The 27,389-nt window shown below is 33.7% G+C and overlaps 1 protein-coding gene and 1 non-coding gene across 8 annotated transcripts in view; both read right to left on the bottom strand.

Moving 5' to 3' along the window:
* The window catches only part of LOC138701890 (phospholipid-transporting ATPase ABCA3-like), a 196,313-nt gene that overhangs the window by 153,937 nt on the left and 14,987 nt on the right, over positions 1 to 27,389 (bottom strand). The window contains exon 1 of one of the 7 annotated variants that reach the window (XM_069829244.1): positions 11,237 to 11,354. The exons of the other annotated variants lie outside the window; for them this stretch is intronic. Within the exon in view, the coding sequence (XP_069685345.1) occupies positions 11,237 to 11,241 (5 nt within the window). The 5' untranslated portion in view covers positions 11,242 to 11,354. Of the gene's footprint in view, positions 1 to 11,236; positions 11,355 to 27,389 lie in introns of those variants that run through there. 7 annotated transcript variants of the gene reach the window in all.
* Positions 6,652 to 6,724, bottom strand: TRNAN-GUU (transfer RNA asparagine (anticodon GUU)). Its single transcript has one exon. It is a non-coding gene; the product is annotated as a tRNA-Asn (tRNA).

Here is a 27,389-nt window from a genome sequence, read left to right as displayed (position 1 = left end):
CACTGCGTCTTCAGCTAGTCCACACAAAGGACATTTATCCTTCTCTACGTTCCCTCTCCTATTCTTGAGTCTCCAGATACCTAATCTCCACCATGCCATTCCTGTTCTCTCTTCCCTTGAATTTAGTCTAACATATTCTTCCTCTTCCCAAAACTGCTTCACCTCCCTATAGTATTTCAGTGATCCTAGGTCTTTCATATTACTAAAAATATCTTGTCTTGAAATTTCGTTTGCCCCATCTTTTACTATTCTTCCAATGGTTTTCGTGTTTATAGACCCTAGTTCTCTCCATAGCCAATTTAGACCTGATCTGTTTATTTCACTTTCCAGCTCTTTCAGCCATTTCGATTTCCAATTAGCGGCTTTCATACAAAAGATACATGTTTTCATAACTGCCGAATCATTCCTACACAGAATATTACCTAAATATTTGATTTTTCTTAGTAAGATATATAGACGGCCATTTTCATAATTTTCTGTTCAAGAAATCTATTAAGAATATCCGTTAAAAGGAAGGCACAAAAAAGGTAAAAAAAAATAACGCTTCGTAATGAAACTATTTTTACAAGTATAACAAGGGGAAACACGGGAAATTACGTGGAGTTCAAGAGAATCGTGGACCTCAAAAGTTTGAAAATCACTGGTTTAGTCTAATCCGTGAATTGAGAAAGAAGTAGAAGAAAGTAGGTGAAAGATGTTAATAATAATAATAATAATAATAATAATAATAATAATAATAATAGTAAAAATGGTTTATTTAACCTGACAGAGTTAAGGCCATACGGCCTTATAATGACCATAAAGTAGTGGTGATGGTGATGATGATGTTTACTACTGCTGCTACTACTACTACTACTACTACTACTACTACTACTACTACTACTACTACTACTACTACTACTACTACTACTACTACTACTACTACTACTTTGTACCTTAATCCTGCCATCATAACCGAAAAATCATTTCGAAGCTAAAACACATAGGGTAAACTAGTGTCTGTTGGACAGTCGGGCATGTTGGACACTCTGTACTTTAACGTGTTACCACGCCACTTGTGGGCACCACATTCTGCTAGAAGTCAATGACGGAAGTAGCCCCACTCGTGCCTACTTCCGTCATTGACTTGTAGCTGAATGTGGTGCCCACAAGTGGCGTGGTAACACGTTAAAGTACAGAGTGTCCAACAAGCCCGACTGTCCAACAGACCCTAGTTTACCCTATAACCTGTCAATCTATGTCAATTACATTAATTTTATATGAATCTAATTTAGGATTTTTTTTTACTAATGGCGGGTACTTGTCTGTTCATTATTCAATCAAATGAAGCAAGTTTTGTAGACCAATTTACCGACAGAGTCGTTGAGCAGGGTGCTCCACAGGTGGTATTAGGACATGTCAACTTAATTATAGACATTACTTACTTACAAATGGCTTTTAAGGAACCCAGAGATTCATTGCCGCCTTCATGTAAGTCCGCCATCGGTATCTCTTCTGAGCAAGATTAATCCAGTCCCTAGTATCATATCCCACCTCCCTCAAATCCATTTTAATATTTTCCTCCCATCTACGTCTCGGCCTTCCCAAAGATCTTTTTCCCTCAGGTCTTCCAAATAACACTCTATATGCATTTCAGTATTCACTCATACATGCTACATTCCCTGCCCATCTCAAACGTCTGGATTTAATGTCCCTAATTATATTAGGTGAAGAATACAAGGCATGCAGTTCTGCGTTGTGTACAGTAGTGGCAACAAGAACCGGACCGACTCTTGTAGCTGATTTCAGAGCCTTGTTCACTCCAGAGTACGATAGACTGATAACTAAAACTTTCGTGGTTCGAATCCTGCCTGGGAAGGAAACTTTTTTTTGTTCCTTATTCAAATTTATTCCCAATACTTTTCGATTAAAGCGGTATTTTACTACTTAATTAACTTATTATTCCCAGAACATGAATTTTACCAGCAATCGAAAAGTATTGGGAATAAATTTGAATAAGGAACAAAAAAAAAGTTTCCTTCCCAGGCAGGATTCGAACCACGGAAGTCTTAGTTACCAGTCTGTCGTGATCTGGAGTGAACAAGGCTCTGAAATCATCTACAAGGGCGGTCCGGTTTTTTTTTGCCACTACTGTACCATTCTCCATTCTCCTGCAACTTCATCCCTCTTAGCCCCAAATATTTTCCTAAGCACCTTAACCTCTGTTCCTCTCTCAAAGTGGGAGTCCAAGTTTCACAACCATACAGAACAACCGGTAATATAACTGTTTTATAAATTCTAACTTTCAGCTTTTTTGAGAGCAGATTAGATGACGAAAGCTTCTCAACCGAATAATAACAGGAATTTCCCATATTTATTCTGCGTTTAATTTCCTCTCGAGTGTCATTCATATTTGTTACTGCTGCTCCAACGTACTTTAATTTTTCCACCCTTTCAAAAGATAAATTTCCATTTTTAATATTTCCATTTCGTACTGCGTTCTGGTCACGAGACATAGTCATATACTTTGTCTTCTCCTTACTTGCTTCAAGTAAAGTTCCCGCGTTTTCCCTAATAGTGTGTGGATTTTCAATTTCAAACTCTCTAGGTTATCACACTAAGTATATCTAAATACAGCCTATCAGATTTGCATTCATTTTACTCTCACCTCATTGACTTCATTGGCAATGTAACACATTTCACTGTCATTATAACTCATTGCCGGAATTGGATTTGGTAATAAAAAAGACCAGAATGGTTCATGCAGAACGGTGCTCCAGACTATGGGCTTATAAGGGCTGTGGTTATGCGCTTATATCATAGAAGAGATGGAAGCCCAAGGGCCAAGGACTTGCAACAGTAACGGACGAAATTTACTGTGAATTGCTACATTCCAGATCTACAGGAAAATAAGCTACTATGTTTTGAGTACAACTGTTTTTAGACGTTCCCAAATTATTTATGAATGCAATGAGCATGAAACGTTACTCCACGTGCTAGGTGTCTGCCCTCAGGGCGAATTACTGCGAATTGACAGACATAACACAGTCCGCTCAATAATTGCTAACAGATTAAGGAAACATGGTGAATACGAAGTATATGAGGAAGTTCAATGTCTTTGTACGGAAGGATCTACACGGCGTGCTGACATCATAATAATTGACAGAGGTAAAAAAAACTGGTCTCATTCTTGACCCCACTGTAAGGTTCGAAATTAATGAAGATCAACCAAAGCAGGTACATGAAGAGAAACGCGTTATTTATCTTCCATGCTGTGATGATCTCAGTCATAAATATAATATTCAAGATTGGAATGTCATTGGACTTATGTTTGGTGCGCGAGGAACAATTTCCAAATTTACATTGGAGACCCTCAGAAAATCAAAGGTTCCTGGTAAGACTCTTCAGACAATTGCATCAACAATTTTAAAATCTTCATTGAACATCATCAATCATCATCTCTATTCATCTTTATAATATTCAATGTATATTATTTATTTTCAATAAATTTTTATCGTTTTGATAGCTACCAAATCTTGTCGCAGAATATTCTTTTTTAAAATTTCATCATGTATTTTTTAACATTAATTTACACTTTCTTTTTTGTTCATTTGAATTGATTAGGATGCCGATATTTTAAATCCAAGATTTGGACGGCTATCATTTCGATTATATTCTCTCTTTGTCTTCTGCATGTCCTCCGAAATGTTTACATTAAATTTCACGTTTCCCCGATCAATAGTTTTTCTTCCAGAGCTGCTTAAGTAGGCACAGTTTTATATAACCACTCTGTACATACATTGACCATATTTGTCACATTTAAAAAAGTGGATTTATGGATTTTAATTCGACAAAACAGTTTGAAAGTAACTTGGCACTTGAATTTGTGTTGGTTGCAAGAACTGAGATCAATCCGAAAGCCTAATCATCACGGTTTAATTCAAATTTTGTAAAATATGTAGTGTATAATGAACTAGAAAATATTTCAAAGTGCTTATTCACATCATAATTTTATACAACCGATAAAACATCGCAAATATGAGTGCATTGCATGTCAGCACAGAAGCTGTTAAGAATAACACATTTTAATCAGATTTCGTCATTGCCAAAGATAAAATTTGTATCTTCTTATCTCAGATAATAGACAACATAATCCACTTCTTGTGATAAATAAAAATAAATTCACGAGCACATTAATGATAGTAACTTGTATTTTAAAATCCATCTTCAGCCACATAAGACAACTTAAAATAAATAATATCGTAATTTGAAGCATAATCTGTATTTAAATATTAGACTTGTCGATATACAACAACACTTTGAAACAATTTTAAATATAATTCATACTTCGAAAATTAGTTTCATTAATGTACATTTAACTTCTTACACTTGTTATACATGTAAGAAATTAGTTTCATTCATGTTCAAACAGTGAAAGAAAAAAATTCAAAACTAGTTTTTGAAGCTTAACATACACATATTACAAACTAGTTTAATAATAGAATAAGCATAAATATAATTCTTATCTGTTATATACATGTATTTGTAAGTACAGGGAGTTCCTATGCAGACCGGTCATTTCTGCACTCTGAATTCTATTATTAAATTATTAATAGTGGAATTCAGAGTGCAGAAATGACTTTCTTGAGAAGGACCAATGGCTGCACGAGACTACGTCACATATGAAACGAAGATATCAGAAATGAATTACAGATATATTCCATACATGATAAAATCCAACAGTATCGAAATAATTGGAAACAACACCAATATCATATTGATCAAACAAGGCTTCCAAAATTAGCATACCAATAGTTACAAACCATCAGGACATTGAGACATAGAAAGACCCAAGAAAAGATGGGAAGAGATGCTTCAATTCTATCGATAGAGACAAAATCCAGCGCGTCTAGAAATCCTTACAAAAGATGTGAACTGTGCATTAAAGAGGATAGTCAATATTTCTAGCACTTACTACTAAGATTTATTTTAAATCATCCGTCCTTAAGTGAGGTTGACCACTGGGATCCGGAATTAACAAACATAAAATAAAAAGGGAAATGAAACGAGCAAAATAATGATTCGATTTGTACACTAAAACTAAAATTTACGTGTTAACATATAAATGATAGTGTAGAATTTGAAGAGAGGCCTTCAGAATTTCCATTACAATCTTCTGAACCTCATAAAAGGGAATTTTAAAGGATTTAAGGATATTACATGTAAATTTTGGTAAATAACCCCTCGCTCGAAAATAGTAAGCCTGTAACATCCCAGTTGTAAAACGAAATGCCATATTGTTCACTGAGGTATGGAAGCCAAGTTAGATATTTAGCTCGCTTGTCATCATTTATCTGCAATGCTTGATTCGTGTCTCGTTCAAAGCAAATCGTAGGGCCTAAGACCATCGCTTTCTGACTTCTATTGATGGCAATTATATCGACTCTTCTATGAGAATCGTCTTCAGACACACAATGAATCTCCTCATGTACTTCCCATCCTCTGTTTCTTAACAGGTTGGCAGTTGCTGTACGGGCACGATGGTGTCTGTTATTACGCAGTAGCTCTCCCTTTTTACAGAACCCCAGTACGTGGCCAAGTGTTTCAGTCTCCAATAAAATACATTTGTATAATGTAATCTATAAGGCGCGAAATTTTATTGTCAAAAACTGATGCGTTGAACTACCGTTAAGCGGGCTGTTACTTGCCTATACTAAGTGAAACCTGTTTTCAGGCGTACATCATAAACTTTTTTTTTTTTGTAATTTTAGGCACTTGAATTATATTATTCCTCTAAGTGTCCCATCTAGTGAGAAACGCTCCGAAGCTGTAGTTTTTAGCCGCTATTAGGCGTTGCTCTTGGTGGACCACGGGAGGCGAACTACATAACAATTTTATTCAAGATATATCTTTTACCATCATCAATCATGAATTAAGCTTAAACGTCTACAATTTGACTCTTGAAATTAGTTACAAGATGTTCTAGATTGCAAACGTATCTATTTAGATAATTACTTTCTCTGAAACAATTACGTGTAGAGACATTAGTTTATCTTATGCATGAAAAATTAGGGATAAAATTGATTGAGACAATTCTGAGCAATTACAGATTTTATGTTATTTTTTTTATTAATGATAATTTTAGCAAAAACATAGGTATCTATTTAACACACAACATCAACATTTCCTGTCCACGATAAGTTATGCAGCCTTGAAAATGATTTCTGAGAATCCAATCTGCTCTTTTTGTTTTTATCTGTAACACACTGAACCAAGTCCACTGAGTACAATACATAGACTGATATTTTTTTTAACCGTTCACCGATAATAACCGAATTCGTGGGTGTATCACAGTGACATAGGAATTCATGTATCTACTCCATTTTATAAATAATAATATTTCGGAATATAAAGTATTTGCTTTCACGTGTTAATTAACTAGATTACCTTGTTGACTAGTTTCAGCTGGTGGGCTATCATCAGAACTGGATGATCTTCGCGCCTTCTGATTGCGTTTCCTATAGCGGTATGTTTGTGTAGTGTAATGTGGAGTCAAAAAGTGTGTGTATTCTGAAATTGAGTTGCTTGTTGAGGTTTAGATGTGGGGTGTGCCTAAGAAGTATAAAATAAAAGTCAACACTATAATTTTAAATAATTTCGAGGGAAAAATTGTTCCGGGGCCGGGTATCGAACCCGGGACCTTTGGTTTAACGTACCAACGCTCTACCAACTGAGCTACCCTGGAACTCTACCAGACATCGATCCAATTTTTCCCCTCTATATCCACAGACCTCAAAGTGGGCTGACAACCGTCAAGCTACCAACATTGAGTGCACACTATTCAAATCAACTTTACAGGGAGTTATACCTGAAAGCTTGATTTGAATACTATAATTTTACATGTTAAATTTATTTGCGAAGATTTTGACATTAAAGATTTTAAATACAGACTCCTTCAAATGCAACGATATATTGCTGAATCCGTGAAAGACCATGCAAATTACTTAATTTGTTTAGGGATATATATATATATATATATATATATATATAGATATATATATATATACAGAGTGATTCACGAGGATTTATCCCCCTACCTTACGGAGCTTATTTCCGAAGACATTCTGAGCAAAAAATGTCATATAAACATTTGTCCTAATCTCAATATTTTCAGAATTATATTAATTTGAAGTTGTTTGTAAAATACCTTTATTCTTAAGTTTTAAGAGTAAAAGAATATTATAGCTTCATACCTGGCGTTCTATCTAGTGCTATTACCGATCACTATATTGTTTTTAGTTTATTAAAAATGTCTAACAATGAATACAATTCCAGGCCGTCTGTTACTCTCTCATCACAAAATATGCAAAAAATTAATTATCCTGATTTGATTACAGATTTTCTAAAAGAAACCTGGGAGTCGGTCTATAATTGTAATGATGCCAATGCCTGTTTTCAAATTTTCTACAATTTAATCATAAAGTATATAGATAAACATACTATTATAAACAGTAATCAGAAAATTTCTAATAAATCCAAGAAAATAAAACCCTGGATCACAGCCGGCATTATTAATTCTATTCGTACAAGAGACAAACTTGCTTTAAAAGTTAAAAAGAATCCAAGTAACGTACAACTAAAAAATTACTACAGATCATATAGAAATATGTTAACTCTTATCATTCGAAAAACGAAAATTAAATATTATGAATCCAAATTTGATAGATTCAAAAATGAACCTAAAAAATTCTGGCAAGTTATAAATGAAGCTACAGATGTAAATGTACAAAATAAACAGCCAATCAAGGAGTTAAAAAACGATAAGGGTGAAATATTAAATTGCAGAAAAGAGATTGCAAACGAATTTAATAATTATTTTTCAGAGATAGGTCACAAAGTTACTTCTAACATTAACAAGTCAAATTTTAACTCTTCTCTACAAAATGAGACACAAGATGAACATTTAGCTTCCTCCATGTTTCTTTTCCCTGTAACTGAAGATGAAATTATTATTTTGGTTAAGAAGTTAAAAAATAATGTTGCTCCTGGTATAGATGGAATTAAGAATAATACTTTCAAAATTAGTATCAAATATATATTAAAACCCATGGTTCATACTTTTAACTTATGTTTTGTGCAAGGTATATTCCCAGATGTTTTGAAATGTGCCATAGTAATTCCAATATACAAATCTGGAGATAAAAATAATTTAAATAACTATAGACCTATATCTTTACTTCCAACATTTTCCAAATTGCTTGAAAAATGTTTAAAGAATAGATTAATAAATTATTTAGAAAAACATAAAATCCTCTCTAAAAATCAGTTTGGTTTCCGCAATAATATTTCTACTGATGATGCTCTTATTAATGTTACTGGAAAAATTATCAATGAACTAGATATCGGAAACAAATGTTTGGGTATTTTCTTGGATCTACGGAAAGCTTTTGACACTATCAATCATAATTTACTTTTGGACAAACTACATACTATTGGAGTTAGAGGTATAGTTTTAAAATTATTCCAATCATATTTTAGTAACAGAAGGCAAATGACCAAAATTGAAGATCAATTTAGTGAATACAAATATATTGATATAGGTGTACCGCAAGGAACAATTTTGGGACCTATTTTATTTCTAATATATGTTAATGATCTGCTAAATATAAATTTAGAAACATTTAATGGATCTATATATTCATATGCGGATGATACAGTAGTTATTTTCAGTGGTTTTTCTTGGCAGGAAGCATATAGAAATGCTAATATAGGTGCTAACATTGTTAAAAAATGGCTTAATTCCAACTTCCTTTCTTTAAATATATCTAAATCAACTTTAGTTCCTTTTTCGTTAACAGCTGCCAGTGTTCAAAATTTAAAATTTAGCGATAAATATAGACTAATAATACACAGTGAAAATTGTTTAGATCCCAAAAGTCGTAAATGTCCACCTTTGAAAGAAGCCACGTATGTCAAATATCTGGGTATCATTATTGATCAGAATTTAAAATGGCCTCATCACATTACTTATCTTTGTAAGAGGCTTCGTAAAACAATTTATAAATTCGTTAATCTTCGATGCTACTTACCTATTAGAGTTTTACGAAATGTTTATTTGGCCATTATTCAGTCTATCATTCAATATGGTATAATTGTTTGGGGTGGAAGTACAAAAATTAATCTTAGTCCGTTAAATTTACTACAAAAACGAATAATTAAAATTTGTTTGAAGAAACGTTTCGATTATCCAACTAAATTAATTTATTCTGAATTTAATGTATTTAATATTGAACAAATTTATAAGTATACGCTGTTAAAATTTTATCATAAAAATCGTAATAAGTTTGTATTACAGACACACAATTATGACACAAGACGAAATATTAATTCAACATTAGTAGAACCTAAATGTCTCACATCTGCTGGTCTAAAGCATAGCATAAATTTTGGCCCTCGGTTGTACAATGCTTTAACTAAATTACACCCAGAACTTCTAACATGTAACCCACTAACATATAACAAGAAAATTAGAAACGTGTTAATATCTTAAATTTGATTAAATAAATTTATAGCCTATGTGTATGAATTAATCAACCTATATTATATTTGTATTCTATAATTTTGAAATATATATTAATCCTACTTTTCACGTGCGATATTATTCTTCTCTAGTGTTAATATTATATTATATACTTAATTTCATTGCCGCTGTAATTATATTTTAGTTCCTATTTTATTTTACTTATTTATTTATATTATTATTATTATTTTTTATTTTAATATTATATGTGAACTGCGACCGAGCACGAGCGCTGCTCATTCGGTCTCAAATTTTGTTAATACTACTGTATCTTCTTTTTATATTGCTTGTATTATTTTATTTGTATTTCTCTTTGTTTGTTTTTGTAATTATATTTCTTTATTCTGTATATTTGAATTTAAATAAAATAAAAAAATAAATAAATAGATAAAGAATGAACTATTCAGAAGTATCATTTCTTTAATTAGCTAGTATTCTGAAGCTAAAAACGTGTTGTCAATTCCATAGTTGCTTCGTACAGAACTTTTGTTCCCGATTTTTAACTACAAAATTACATTTTCTGACGCATTTATCACAACAGTCGTTGCAAATCACGCCACTCTTGTAAATTCTTTAAGATTGTACATTAGGATGCATAATTAAACTGTAAGGAATCAAGTTCCTAAAGTCGTATGATTTGTAACAATTTTTATGATAAGTGCGTAAGAATGATGTCATTTTTAGTTAAAAATTGAAAAGGAAAATCTGTACAAAGCAACTGACAACACATTTTTAGCTTCAGAACACTAGCCAATTAAAGAAATGATACTTCTGAATAATTCATTCTCTATTTGTAATATTTTTTAACCGTAAAACTAAAGAAAAAAGATATTTTACTAACAACTTCAAATTAATGTAACTCTGAAAATATTGCGATTAGGACAAATGTTTATATGACATTTTTTGCTCAGAATGTCTTCGTAAATAAGCACCGTAAGTGACGGTAAATCCTCGTGAATCACCCTATATATACATATATTATTCCTAAGCGATATAGTGTTAAAAGTTGTGTAATCAAGATGTACAATGTTTTTCTATTCATTTAAGTGTACCCTAACGCCCCTTTCAATCTGCAGGATTATTTCATTTCCACCCTGTATATTTAAAAAGATCAAGTATAGTATTGCATTTAACAGTTTTACATACATATCACGTAAAATTCATCATTTTGTATCTATGCATATCAGAAATAAGATGTCAGTGAAAAACAAATTATTCACGAACCGACTCTACAGTGTTCACGAAATCGATAATATTAAGTTTGAAATAATATTGTTTTAACTTTATGTAAATCTGACTTCTCAATCTGTATTTTGTATGGTTAATGATGCAAATAAATATCTATTATCTAACATAAGATGCTGGGTAACTTTCGGTGCTGGACCCCGGACTCATTTCACTGGTATTATCACCTTCATCTCATTCAGACGTTAAATAACCTAAGCTGTTGATAAAGCGTCGTAAAATAATCTAGCAAAAATAATCTAACATAAGTTTTGTTTGTAGCATTTTCATCGATTACCATATTCAGTCTTCAATAAAATTACCAATTTCTTAATCCGATTCACTTTCTCCACTTTCATTGAAGAAAAAAACCTTGTGTAATAAATTAAACGCCATCTGAACAAAATAGGTTACTTATCACACTTTCACAAGAAATGTCGAGGTGTGACGTACCTCATGATGAGTAGCTCCGTGTCCGTACACACTGCACTAAGAATTCTGACTGGCACTTCGCAGTCCTTGCAAACAGACAACAGAATTGCTGCCTCATTGACCGATAGCTTCAACTAATGCTGGCTTGAGATCTGGATGATAAGAACACAAGTCTAGTTGTATTGTACGTAGGTCTATGTGTCATTCGGTGATAACACAATCATTGTTACACGCGGAAAGCGAAACCTATGACGTCTCCTTTTTCGCGACATTTCACAAGGACCGGTAACCGTAACTTCCTGAAAATTACCTGGATTTACGACAATGACATTGTCTTGAAGGTCTTTACATTTTATGACATAAATATAACACATCGTCAGTTAGTACGGATATTTTTTTCTTAAGAATATTTTGTTTTATGCTGATTTCATCAAAAAAAGCGCTTTCGAACATAGAGGGACTAGCAAAATAGACCAACATTAAAATTGTTACCATAGTAATCATAACGATTAGGGAAAATACAGGAATTTTACTGGAAGCAAGTAAAGAAATAGGTTTGGAAGTAAATCCCGAAAAGACAAAGTATATGATTATGTCTCGTGACGAGAATATTGTACGAAATGGTAATATAAAAATTGGAAATTTATCCTTTGAAGAGGTGGAAAAATTCAAATACCTGGGAGCAACAGTAACAAATATAAATGATACTCGGGAGGAAATTAAACGCAGAATAAATATGAAGAGTTTGCGGGAAAAACGATGAATGTCACAGTTTTCTTAAGGTTTCTGTCATTATCTAATTCAATGGATTGCTGCGAAATTTAATGCTGTTCTTATGAAAAATGGTAAAAAGGAGAATTATCACCACGAATACAGTAATCCTTTCCTTTATTTTCTATAGAAACAGCACTACATCTTGCAGTTATAGACTCAATTAGATCATTATGTAATCCTTAATAGAAATGTGGCATTCATCGTTTTTCCCGCAAACTCTTCATATGGGAAATGCCTGTTATTATTCGGTTGAGAAGCTTTTATCATCTAGTCTGTTGTCAAAAAATCTGAAAGTTAGAATTTATAAAACAGTTATATTACCGGTTGTTCTGTATGGTTGTGAAACTTGGACTCTCACTTTGAGAGAGGAACATAGGTTTAGGGTGTTTGAGAATAAGGTGCTTAGGAAAATATTTGAGGCTAAGAGGGATGAAGTTACAGGAGAATGGAGAAAATAACACAACACAGAACTGCACGCATTGTATCCTTCACCTGACATAATTAGGAACATTAAATCGACACGTTTGAGATGGACAGGGCATGTAGCACGTATGGGCGAATCTAGAAATAGAGTGTTAGTTGGGAGGCCGGAGGGAAAAAGACTTTTGGGGAGACCGAGACGTAGATGGGAAGATAATATTAAAATGGATTTGAGGGAGATGGGATATGATGATAGAGACTAGATTAATCTTGCTCAGGATAGGGACCAATGGTGGGCTTATGTTAGGGCGGTAGTGAACCTCCGGGTTCCTTAAAAGCCAGTAAGTAAGTAAGTAAGTAAGTAAGTAAGTAAGTAAGTAAGTAAGTAAGTAAGTAAGTAAGTAAGTAAACCATAGTAATGATAACCATAATGCTTCTGTACAAAACAAATTAAATATTACATAAAATATAATCTTTCAGATGATATTAAAGCTATAGGGTGCATTTAAAATGTTTTCGATGACGTCATAATTCCTACAACAATAATCTCAAAAATATTTTGTTTGCATAAAAATATTCCTTTTAAAAACAAGGTTTTACATGTAGATATGAGTATTTTGTTCAATATCTCCTCATTCAATTTTAATTGCAAATATGCATTACTTTTGAAACACCGTGTATAATGATTTTCCCATGCGCTCACGTACAAGGTCCATTAAGATAATTAGGTGGTGCATTTGCGGAACGTAATACATGGATAGTTAACTCCTTTTCGCAACAGTTGAGGTTAACAGAGCGTGAATTGAGAATTATTAGTTTCTTATATTAAAATTATTATTAATGTTTCAGTGGCGAAGCTCTTAAGAGGCTTTTGAGCTTAGCCTACCCAAAAATTTGAATTATATCTAGTAACAGTAGGCCTGTAAGATCGTAAAACTTGGTTTCACTCCTATTATTTTTTATATCAAGTTCATTGTTGGCAGTCATTCCAGGATGGAGATTTCAGTTCGAGGCTTGTGGCAGAAGCCTCTAAAGACATAGCTACGACCTTGACTCGCAAGCTTGAGAGGGGACTGGGAAGAGGGTATCGATTCGCTACATCTCTGTACGAAACACTAATATACCGCTCTATATTCGTGTTCTCTGAATGCGCCATTGCGTTGTTGAGTGTTAATTTAATCATACGTGCATGAATGTGTGTTATATATTATTTTTGTGTAAAGTGGCTCATACTGAGAGAACATTGAGGTTATTATTTGTAGAATTAAGAGAGAAACAGTTTTCAAGGTGGATGTATGAAACAAAATGTGTTTACAAAGCTAGGAAATCGACACCACATTTACATATTAAAACAGCGGATGGAGGAAGAGAAAATATAATTTTTCAATTGTCATGGTATAAGAAATATCCTTGGATAACAGGATCCTCTGAGACAAATAAGTTATATTTTGCCTGTATTCTGCTTGTGGGTGGAAAAAAAAAAAAAAGTGGTCCTCATCTTCTTGTAGAGTCTGTGTCACAAAAAAAATAGAAAAGTCGAGAAACATCTTCTCTATAAAAAGATATAATGTAAGCAGATTTTTTCGGCATACCCAGTATAGAGGGTGTAACTAAAATATATGTCAAAACTTTAGGGGCATATTCCTCTCATATAAAGGATGTGAAAATGTTATATGAACATTGGTCCGGAAATGCTTTTTTTTCCTTGTTACAAGCCCTTTTCTTACAACTCTGCTTATATTGTATAATGCGGTACATTATGAAATAAAAATAGCATACTGTATGAAAATGTGTCTTACAGAAAGTGTTCAAGATGTTCTCCGTTAGCATCAACCCATTGTCGCATTGAATCTCGGATGCGCTTATGTATCCCTGGAGAATATTGTTTTGTCTCGCTGCATTCCAGAATACGCGCTCAAAGACTCTCTTCGTCTTGCACCGGGGTTCTATTTACAAGCTCTTTTAAATGACACCAGAAATAAAAGTCTAGTGATTTTAAGTCTGGAAAGCGTAAGGGTCAAGGTATTGGTCCATCTCTATCTATCCGTCTGTCACGGAACTTTTGATTTAGAAATCACGAACATTGACACCGAAGTGAACAGAAGCTCCATCGTACATGAAGTACGTGTTTCGTCTTATTGCTAACGGCACATGGTGTAACAGAACTGGTAAGGTGTACTTTAAGAACTCTTTGCATCTTTCTCCGTTGAGCCTGGGTGGAAGAACATGAGGTCCCACCAGAACGTCGCCAACAATGCAGGCCCAAACATTGATACTTCCATGTAGTATGCTATTTTTATTTCATAATATATAGCGTCAATGTAAGCAGAGTTGTAGAAAAGGAGCTGTAATAAGGAAATAAAGTGATTCCGGACCAATGTCCATATAATGGTTTTTCATACTTTCTAAGAGAGGAATATGCCTCTAAAATTTTGACACACATTTTAGTCATACACTGTATACACCTTAGCTTCGCTACTGGAATGTTCTGAATAATTTTTAATATAAAACAACATCTGAAAAAAAAACTATACTAACAAGGTTTGGCCAATATTTCCTTGTATTTCCCTATTTTGACTATGCTGACATTTTACTGACTGACCTTTCCAGCGACAACAAAATGAAACTTCAACGTGCTCATAATTTGTGTGTACGTTTTGTAAGCAATGTTCGTAAATATGATCATATTACCCCATCCCTGGAAGCAATAGGTTGGCTTAAACTAGATAAGAAAAGAAATTTACATTCACTTCTCTTTCTCTTCGAAATCTTGAACTCTTCTATTCCTTCGTACCTGTCGTCTCGCTTCACTTACCTTTCTTCCCACCACAATCTGAACACACGCTCTCGCCATGAAACAATACTAACAATACCATCCCATCGCACCTCCTCATACTCATCCTCTTTCACAATAGCCCTGCCAAGACTCTGGAATTCGTTACCTGCTAGCATCAGGGACTGTCGAAATAAAATTCAATTCAAACGCAAACTTACTAGGCACTTGGTCAGTAATTGAGACTCGTTCAGACATGGTTTCTTGTAAATAGTTCTTTTAATCTACCACAAAATATCTCAATATCCGGTAATTTCATCACTATAGAATTTTGTTATTGTAGGTTTAATTTGTAATTTAGTAAATACAAAAATATTCTTTGTTCTTAACTTTTATGATAAAATGTCTAGCTTTCATTAATCAGGTATTCTTGTCGTACTTTAATTTTTATTGTAATTGTAATTGTAAATTTAATATTAATTGTAATCTTATTGTTCATGTTATAGTTGTAATCCCCTGGTAGAGGGGCAGAGAAGGCCTGACGGCCTTATCTCTACCAGGTTAAATAAATAAATCTAATCTAATCTAATATTTCTAAATTGAGGACGTAGCTGCAATAAGGGCCCATAGCCCCATAGGCCCTTTTTCCGGAGAATGCATAAATCAATTCTCCGTAGTTTCTCTGTTATGCCCACAAAGTTTCGTTGAGAAATTTTGAACAGTAATGCTGATAAACGTGTTTATTTTAATATATGTTATAGGCCCTGCACTGTTTTTAAAAATTTCAACTCTATAACGTCAGAATAGCATTTTGGAGTATGGGCCCTTATTGCAGCTACGTCCTCAATTTTGGAAAATCCTTTTACAGAACGTCCTTTTATGGACACCAATCATTAGCTTATACTTAGAACTTTCTTTTGTAAAACTAAAATAAACTTATATTCAAATTAATTATATTTCATTATAGAATGACAGTATCCAAACCATGTCATTTTAAGGATGTTTATATAATCAATAGAGGATAAGAATTTTAATGCATAGCAGTTTGCATACTATGGAAAAAAAATATATATATATTACTTACTTACTTACTTACTTACTGGCTTTTAAGGAACCCGGAGGTTCATTGCCGCCCTCACATAAGCCCGCTATTGGTCCCTATCCTGAGCAAGATTAATCCAGTCTCTATCATCATATCCCACCTTCCTCAAATCCATTTTAATATTATCTTCCCATCTACGTCTCGGCCTCCCTAAAGGTCTTTTTCCCTCCGGCCTCCCAACTAACACTCTATATGCATTTCTGGATTCGCCCATATGTGCTACATGCCCTGCCCATCTCAAACGTCTGGATTTAATGTTCCTAATTATGTCAGGTGAGGAATACAATGCGTGCAGTTCTGTGTTGTGTAACTTTCTCCATTCTCCTGTAACTTCATCCCTCTTAGCCCCAAATATTTTCCTAAACACTTTATTCTCAAACACCCTTAACCTATGTTCCTCTCTCAAAGTGAGAGTCCAAGTTTCACAACCATAAAGAACAACCGGTAATATAACTGTAATTTTCGTATGTGCGTGCACATGTCTAAAAACAAGTCATGTAAGGAACTTGATTTTTCACCGCTAGTTCTGAATAATATACTCTTTAAAATAGAATTTCATAATATCGTTTCTTTGATTAGCTAGAGTCGACGACATTTCGGAAGGCGGTAAGCTGCTATATGCGCCGTAGCATTTGTGGTATGTGACGTCACAAGTTTGTACAGCAGAACCAATCGGAATCAGTCTCTAACAAGTACTTCCGGAGTTCATCTGTTCACGTGTGAGTGTTTCAATACATTGAAGAAGTAAAACTAACATTTACTTTGTGTGTGTAAGACAAATAAATGGAAGAAGAGACTGTAAAAAGACAAGTATTGCACAGGCAGGCGCGGAAAATAATGTTTAAGATGTATAATTATTTTAAAAACGTTGAAAATCAGAACGCTGCCGGCCATCATGGTGCTGGCTGTAACGTTGCCAACACGCAAGAAACGACTGCAGAAGCATGTGGTGTGGGATTGAGAACCGTGTAAAAAATATTGTTAGTGAAGGAAAGAGGAATTCTTTGATGTCATACTTACAGTAATCAACGGCTAAGGTCATTATTGTCTTTTGATAATTTAAATTCTCTTCTGCGTTATTTGTATTGCAAATGCGTGTGAAGTACGACGTGGCAATGTTGTACGCTGTCTTACTCTCTCTATCTGGCTCTCTCGACGCAAATGCTAGCAGACTACTGCCTTCCGAATTGCCGTCGACTCTAAGTTACAAAATTTTCATTTTAATATAAAAACCACTAAAATTAAAATTCGCAATTTCTGTAAAAATACCTTAAATCCTTATATTAATATCACAAAACAGTCTTCTTTTAGTGTACTTGAGTTCTGAAAGTCTGCACAAAATTTGAGCTTTATAATATAATTTCTTTTTGAGTTGTGTGCATTATACTGTCTGGGCGGAAGAGAAGAAGGCCTATTAGCCTAAGCTCTGCCAGATTAAATAAATAAATTACTATTATTACTATTATTATTATTATTATTATTATTATTATTATTATTATTATTATTATTATTATATATGCAAGTTTAAGAATATTTTTTCACACAGTATGTAATGATGAGTACAGACAAAATATGTACATAAACGTTATGTCTCACAGCTTAAAATATTCCTATATGGTTCACTATCGAGCTCTAAAATGTATGTCAACTTTTTGTGCTTCTGTAGTTTAAATATTAATTAATTAATAATGATTTTCTCTATCCGTTCACGTACAGTACATGTCCTCTCACAGCGTTGAAGAGCCAAGAGAGAAAAAATGGAAACAATTCTATACATCCATAACTTCTACTCAACTAATGATTTCTTTGTGCTTGTAAATTAAATTAATGTACTTGCTATATATATTATATAATTTTGTGTAATTTTTTTACTTGCTCCACATCTCAAAGCTACAGTGCTGATGTAAGATATATGGAACGCAATGAATCATACTTACTGTTAATGTTAAGATAAACTCTTTCCCGTAGATGAATAATTAATGTTCGGTAATCGTAGAGACCAAATGTTGGGAAAACTCCGACTTCCGATACCATCCCGAGAAGTGTTTCTCAGTTATTCTTTTACTGTATGATAAATTTGACGTAGTGCAATATCTTTCATGAAGATAAACGTTTAGTGACATGATTATATAATTTCAGCATCAATCTTGCAACACTATAACATAATTCTGTCCATTAATCGTCACCATATCTCTCTACCAATCCTTAATGTTTTCAAAGATGTACGTTGTTACGATAAAACGTGGCGTAACCATCACATAATGTGGACCTTGTTAAATGACAACATTCATATTATTTCTAAACCAATCCCCTCTCCACCGCTGTGGAGTAATGGTTAGCACGTCTGGCTATGAAACGAGCGGGCCCGGGTTCAAATCCTGGTTGGGACAAATTACCTGGTTGGGATTTTTTCCGGGGTTTCCCTCAACCATTTGAAGCAGAATTGCTGGGTAATTTTCGGCGTTGGACTTCGGACTCATTTCGCCATCATTAATTCACATATCATCATCATCATCATCATCATCATCATCATCATCATCATCATCTCCACACCTGTGGAGTAACGGTCAGCGCGTTTGGCCGCGAAACTAGATGGCCCGGATTCGAATCCCGGTCGGGGCAAGTTACCTAGTTGAGGTTTCTTCCGGGGCTTTCCCTCAATCCAATACGAGCAAATGCTGGGTAACTTTCGGCGCTGGACCCCGGACTCATTTCACCGGCATTATCACCTTCATTTCATTCAGACGCTAAATAACCTAGATGTTGATACAGCGTCGTAAAATAACCCAATAAAAAATCATCATGATCATCCATACAACAGTCCGGGTTAAGTTCACGGTGCGGTGTGCTGTACTTGCACAAGAGCGCGGCCTTTCGGCTACCCAGTCATTCACAATAATACGAGTGGTAAGCACAATATGCCTCAGACTATAGTGTAAGCCTTCGGGTTCCTCCTCCCTACAGAGAGAAAAAAAACAGCTTCCTGCGCTATGACTATCCCTCTAACTTGAAATTTCCTCATGAAATTTCTGCGTGAGAACTCATTCAGCATCGTAACGAATTTGGGGAGCTACGCTTGGTAGCGAAATCCGGTTTCGAAAACCAGCCTAAGGACTGGAAAGATCATTATGTTAACAGCACGTTACTCCCGTACTGGTTGGATGATCATTATGGATTAATGAAACAAATAAAAATAGCCTATGCAATGTAACAGAAACGCATATAAAACAGAAGAAAGTTATAGATTGTTGTTTGTTGCTTAGTCAACTGTTCGAAGACAGGTTTGAACGTTATAAGTGTCACCGATAAGGCATCACTTATGAGGCAACTAAGTCAGGAGATAATGGGGTAGGGTGGCCAGTTCTTCCCCCATTCATTGCATGCATAACTGGGTAGTAAATATTACACTAATCAGACATAGTTATCGATTAATGACATAAATAAATACGTAAATAAATAAGTACATAATTAAGTAAATAAATAACTACATAATTAAGTAAATATATATACATATATATATATATATCACAACTTAACAGAAACAAATATAAAACAATAAGAAAGTTATAGCTCGATGAAATGAATAAAGATACGTTACTCAACAGAAACAAATGTAAAACAAGAAGGAAGTTAGGGGTTGATGAAATAAACAAAGATAAGCTTATACAACTTTACAGGAAAGAATAGGCCTTGCAGTGCTTGATTATAATTATTTTCTAAGAGGCCATGATGTGCTCATGTTACAGTAGGAATTGTATAGGAATCAAATTCTACTTTTGCGAAATGTGAATATTCATAGCTCCAATATCATTGGTGTCCAATAGTTTTTAAGGAACAGATATAAAGCAAGAAGAAAGTTATGGATTGATGAAATAAATAAAGATACACTACTCAGCAGAAACAAATGTAAAACAAAAAAGGAAGTTAGAGGTTGATGAAACAAACAAAGATATACAACTTTACAGGAACAGATATAAAGCAAGAAGAACGTTATGGATTGATGAAATAAATAAAGATACAATACTCAGCAGAAACAAATGTAAAACAAAAAGGAAGCTAGAGGTTGATGAACAAACAAAGATATACAACTTTACAGGAACAGATATAAAGCAAGAAGAAAGTTATGGATTGATAAAATGAATAAAGATACGCTACTCAACAGAAACAAATGTAAAACAAGAAAGAAGTTAGGGGTTGATGAAACAAACAAAGATATACAACTTTACAGGAACAGATATAAAGCAAGAAGAAAGTTTTGGATTGATGGAATGAATAAAGATACGTTACTCAGCAGAAACAAATGTAAAACAAAAAAGGAAGTTAGAGGTTGATGAAACAAACAAAGATATACAACTTTACAGGAACAGATATAAAGCAAGAAGAAAGTTTTGGATTGATGAAATGAATAAAGGTACGCTACTCAACAGAAACAAATGCAAAACAAGAAAGACGTTAGGGGCTGATGAAACAAACAAAGATATACAACTTTACAGGAACAGATATAAAGCAAGAAGAAAGTTTTGGATTGATGAAATGAATAAAGATACGCTACTCAACAGAAACAAATGTAAAACAAGAAAGACGTTAGGGGTTGATGAAACAAACAAAGATATACAACTTTACAGGAACAGATATAAAGCAAGAAGAAAGTTTTGGATTGATGAAATGAATAAAGATACGCTACTCAACAGAAACAAATGTAAAACAAGAAAGACGTTAGGGGTTGATGAAACAAACAAAGATATACAACTTTACAGGAACAGATATAAAGCAAGAAGAAAGTTTTGGATTGATGAAATGAATAAAGATACGCTACTCAACAGAAACAAATGTAAAACAAGAAAGACGTTAGGGGTTGATGAAACAAACAAAGATATACAAATTTACAGGAACAGATATAAAGCAAGAAGAAAGTTTTGGATTGATGAAATGAATAAAGATACGCTACTCAACAGAAACAAATGTAAAACAAGAAAGACGTTAGGGGTTGATGAAACAAACAAAGATATACAACTTTACAGGAACAGATATAAAGCAAGAAGAAAGTTTTGGATTGATGAAATGAATAAAGATACGCTACTCAACAGAAACAAATGTAAAACAAGAAAGAAGTTAGGGGTTGATGAAACAAACAAAGATATACAACTTTACAGGAACAGATATAAAGCAAGAAGAAAGTTTTGGATTGATGAAATGAATAAAGATACGCTACTCAACAGACACAAATGTAAAACAAGAAAGACGTTAGGGGCTGATGAAACAAACAAAGATATACAACTTTACAGGAACAGATATAAAGCAAGAAGAAAGTTTTGGATTGATGAAATGAATAAAGATACGCTACTCAACAGACACAAATGTAAAACAAGAAAGAAGTTAGGGGTTGATGAAACAAACAAAGATATACAACTTTACAGGAACAGATATAAAGCAAGAAGAAAGTTTTGGATTGATGAAATGAATAAAGATACGTTACTCAGCAGAAACAAATGTAAAACAAGAAGGAAGTTAGGGGTTGATGAAACAAACAAAGATATACAACTTTACAGGAACAGATATAAAGCAAGAAGAAAGTTATGGATTGATAAAATGAATAAAGTTACGCTACTCAACAGAAACAAATGTAAAACAAGAAAGAAGTTAGGGGTTGATGAAACGAACAAAGATATACAACTTTACAGGAACAGATATAAAGCAAGAAGAAAGTTATGGATTGATTAAATAAATAAATATATATATATATAATATATAATAAAAATACAAATCTAAAACAAGAAAGTTAAGTAGTGATGAAGTAAGAATATGCAATTTAACAAAAATAAATATAAAACAAGAAGAAAGTTTTGGATTAATGAAATAAATAAAGATAAGAATTAATAGAAAGAAATCTAAAACAAGTTATACTCGTCTACTGCGTTTTCATGGAGTATTTAAATCGATTTGAATACATTTTCCGCACTGAATACAATCTCCCAAATCCCTGTTTACATGCAATTTTCAATACGTATTGAAAAGGATCTGAATACGGAAGCTTAAATTTCGAAAGTAGTTATGTTGGTTAACATGTCATCGACATGTTAGTATGTTGGTCATTCTGTAGGGCTTAGCTATAAACATAGTTGAGTTTTCTTAATAAGGCGCATGAAAACTTAATTTTCTGGCTGTTAAGAATGGTAATAATGGCTTTCTGGAAAATGCGTGCTACAACACGCCTTTTCAACATATGTAACTGCGCTAGCTGTTGGTGAAACAGCTGACACATCAAACAAATTACGATCGATCGCGCGCTTAGCGTATTGAGATCGTTTTGAATACGATACGCGTTTTCATCCAGTCGATCCGATCCCACTTTTTAATTGTATCGACCTTGGGACTCAGATCGTTTTGAATCCCCGTTTTCATGGAGTTTTCAATACGGTAAACGTATTCAAATCGCGTTGAATACGTGGCAAAATTTTCCTTAGTAGACTGGAACAGCTTACCTGCGACAGTCTTTCAGGGTGGTCCTCACAAAATCAAGACATTTAAGGAAAGATTGAGAAGATTAGGCTGAGATTTTAATTGTAGATCAGTGTAATTAACTAAGCTGTGACATGTAATTAATTACGTTGATATGTAATTAAAGTGACTTGTAATTACTTAAGTTGGCAATAGTTAGGTTTAATGGAAACACTGTAAGTTAGATATACTTTGGTTTATAGTAGGCGTTATTTATAGCATAGTCTTTATTTACAGTCATAGGTTTATTGCATTTATTTATTAATAGTCATAATTAGTTTTACATTTATTTTATCTATGTTATTTATTTATGTGATTATTGTAATTTTATTGCTGTAATTACTGTAACGTCATTGTATATTATATATCACTGCCACCGGGTGTATAGGCCTACCCAATTGCAGTGTTAATAATACACACACATATACATACATACAAAACTTAGTAATGGATTGACGAAATAAAGATAAGCAACTTAATACATACAAATCTAAAACAAGACGAAAATTATGGATTGATGGTCTAAAGATATCCAATTTAACAGAAATAAATAACAAGGAATAAGTCCCATTGTTGTAAATTATAAATTATAATTATAAATTTCATTGTTGCAAAGTCTGTCACAAGAGAAGGCCTATTATAGTCGCGTCGCTTTTATTTCCGGCAGCCAATCACGTTACAGATCGGTTACATTTAAACGTCTGCGTCTTGTCATTCGCTGCTGTAAACATTCTGCACTTTTTAAGGCTCGATAAATACTGGGTATTATCGTTCGCCATTTTTGTTCTTTCGTTTCGGTTCGCAGCAAGCAGAAGAAAACTCGAACGCGATGTGATATGTATTACCATATAGTCGTTGTTTCTGCAATAACTCCTATGAGCAAAACATAATTTTTTTTTAGTAGGAAGATAAAACACATTCATTCATCCTATGGCAGCCGTACATAGGAGACTGTGAATTCTTACATTTTCGAAACAAAGAAATATAATTACATATAGGAGATTTTATTATTTGCTGTATCACTATTTAAGTTATTTAATAGAGCAAAAAACTGAAAATCGATAAATATGTCATATAGGAGCTATTTCAGGAACATCGACGATATGTTTCTGTTCGTTTCAATGTAAATACGACAAAATATAATGCACAAAACAGATTGCGTTCATAAAATCGCGTTAATGACGAAAATATTGACCCAAAATTAAAAAAAAGACATAAAGCTTTTAAAAATAATCTAAAACTTTAAAAAGGCAAAAAAATGGCCTATAAATTATAGTTTTTAGAGTATGGACGTCACAAATGGGATTTATAAACAAACGAGCAATTTCTCCGATACAAGGAAAACAAAAGATGACATGTCAGTAGAATCCGGGTTCTGCTGATAATAAATTACTGTATTTTCTTAGGTATTGTACGTGAGCATAATGTCGCTTCTGCAATCTCGAGGTAATTGAAGACTGATAACTGTACCTCCCTCACTCGACGATGAGTCACAATATGCATGACAGACATAACACGCGAAAAGTAACAATAAGAGGTTCGCCTTGGTATCTTAGTGGACAGAGTGCTAACTTACGACAACCGCAGACCCAAGTTCATATCCCGGAAATGTATAAATAGTATTTGTGGTTTACTAAGCCAAGGAGGTGGACAAAGTCAAGGATGCGAAAATTTCTACTCTCTCCACAACGTTGAAATTTATTTTTTTTTCAATTTCAATTGAATCATTTGCTTACTATGTACTGTACATTTTTTTGTAGAGCCACCAACGTAGCTCAGTCGGCAGACTCGTTAGCCTGCTGATCCGGAGCTGTGCTCGGGCTTGGGTTAGATCCCAGTTGGCGCTGATTATCTGGTTGAGATTTTTCCGAGGGTTTTCCCAACCATAAGGCAATTGCCAGGTAATGTATGGAGAATCCTCGGTCTCACTTTGTCTCGCTAAAAAAAATTGTAATCTTATAAAATGTTTACTTATTCCACATCTTCAGCTTCAATGCTAATGTAAGATCAATAAAATAAATAAATAAATAAATAAATAAATAAATAAATAAATAAATAAATAAATAAATAAATAAATAAATAAATAAGAAAGTAATTGAGTGAGTGAGTAAATAAATAAATACGTAAATAAGTATGTAATTAAGTAAGTAATTAATTAAGTAAGAAAATAATTGAGTGAGTGAGTAGATAAATAAATAAATAAATAAATAAATAAATAAATAAATGAACGAGTGACTGAGTAAATAAATAAATGAGTGTGTGACTGAGTAAATAAATAAATGAATAAATAAATAAATAAATAAATAAATAAATAAATAAATAAATAAATAAATGAAAAACATTAAATGACGTAACATAATAAACTAGAATTACTTACGTATGCTTTTGAACGCCTACGAACTATTGCTGCAGTACAGATTATAAATCTGTATGTGATTATGGCCTAAAATAGATAATTAAATTATTTGTAACACGTACGTTGAGATTCTTTTTGAACTGTCAACTTCTGAGTAAAAGAAAGCGAAATGTTCCTGTACGTGTTATTCCGCTGCACAGAATGCAAGGACTTAGAACCTCTGATCACATATAACAGATCGATCAGATCAATGCACTTTCAAGAAAACAACATTTATTAATTTCACTATGCTGTTCTCTAACGGATGCCAAAGAAGTAACGTTATAACCCTGATGGAATTGCATGGAGTAATAGCTTGCAGATGTCCTTCCATCTAGCGATCGTTATGAAAAAATTCATTTTCGACATTGGAGATTCTAGTGGTTGTTCTCTTCTTTGTATTGCCATTTTATAACATGGGAATGTACGCCTTCCACCCCTCCTCCCGAAAACACGATATTCATTTGCAAAGAAGTACCTGAATAATTTGAGGGATATTATAAAGGACGTTATCCATAAGGCTTTTTTAAGCAGCAGAGAAATACCAGGATTGTTGTATAGAGTTCCTTAAAATTTATTTTTGTCGTTTTTTTCACTCTCATTGGGAATATTTTCGCAACATTTTCGTTATTCGTATTGGACAACATGAAAAGATCTCGACTACTAATAGTGAATTCAGTTTTACTCATCCCTGATGGACGATACTGTTATCACAAGTAAGAAATTATAATTTATCATTCAGACATTTATATACATACTTTATTTCAAGGTCAAGACACTCTATACTAGTGGTAATCAATCTTTGGTACGCGTACCCCCAGAGGTACGCGGGGTTGTCTGAAGGTCTGAAGAAGTACGCATCCCACCGACTACATATGTAAAAATGCTGGCATATTTTATTATGTTTGTTGATAATTATAGCAGTTTACATAATTTTTTTCATAATTAATAATTTATTCATAATTTATATTTGAAATGGTACATTTGAATATATACTCGAAATGAGCAAATGCTCGTGCTCGGATACAGTCCAGTAGGGTCTACATCAATTTTACAGACATACCTTCCAGTGGAGATCAGCGAACTAACGTTTTCCGTATTAATAAACCAGTGTTAGCGATATGATATGAATCCTGCACAAGTAACCAGTCGATAGCCGGGGCTAGTTTAGCACGCTCGTAGCGCGGGCTAGCGAAATGTCTATGAATAGCACCGTTTGATTTTTTACATTCTACATGAACTTTCGGCCAGATAGATCTATCAAAAAGCTGACATTCACTTAAACGTTTTTCCATGCAGTGCCACATGATAACTTAACAAGCTCATCGTCCATCTCTTTGATGAGATTGTATCCATGATGACAAAGGGAATTTGAAGCCACATATTTTATTAGAATTACGAACCGGAAAATCTCTGAGTTCATCTTCATTCGTGTTGTGATGATGATGTTTAAACCAACGACCCATTATAGACAGAAGTTATACAATGTTTTTGGTTACTGCGTTTAAACTTACAATCTTACACAGCTTAATAACTTTAATAACACAAGAAGACTGTCAGCAATCAATCGGACGAATTTATAAGTTGTGTTATACGTACCGAAAAAGGCTAATGCATTTTGAGACATTTTTACCACACAGACATTATAACCACACAGAAGTCCTTCTTACAGTTTACACTGTTTAATTACGGCTGTCTACAATAATTTTATTGAACGAATTTATGTGTTGTACCAACAAAGACCAGTGCACTTCTAACACTATTGCCACATAAAAAAATAAAACATCCTTCTGAAGGAAGACCAAATGTCCCTATCCAGAATATTCGCGGACCCCCAGATGAGCTCCGGGGACCCCATTTTGAGAACCACTGCCCTAGACTCTTTCCACAGCTTTTGTATTATGTGTACACTTTAATGACATAGAAAATGTAACCGTGTTTTCATGCAGTTAATTTAGTAAAAATAAATTTTATTTGTATAAAAAATGGGTATGGGACCGGTGCCCACCCACCAGGGTAAATTAATTTAGGGAGCTATGCTAGGTAGCGAAATCCGGTTCCTATAACCAGCTATAACGGCTGGTGATATCATCGTGCTGACCATATGATACCTCCGTTTTGGTTGGACGATCGTTCACCTCTGCTGAGGCATGTGGACGTGAGGTCAGTAGCTTATTGATCGGCCTTGGCCCTTCATGGGCTGTCGCGCCAG

This window comes from Periplaneta americana, chromosome 6 (assembly GCF_040183065.1).
Source record: "Periplaneta americana isolate PAMFEO1 chromosome 6, P.americana_PAMFEO1_priV1, whole genome shotgun sequence".
NCBI classification, from domain to species: Eukaryota; Metazoa; Arthropoda; class Insecta; order Blattodea; family Blattidae; genus Periplaneta; species Periplaneta americana.
Note: the sequence above shows the minus strand (reverse complement) of the source record. Positions and strands in the feature narration are given on the sequence as shown.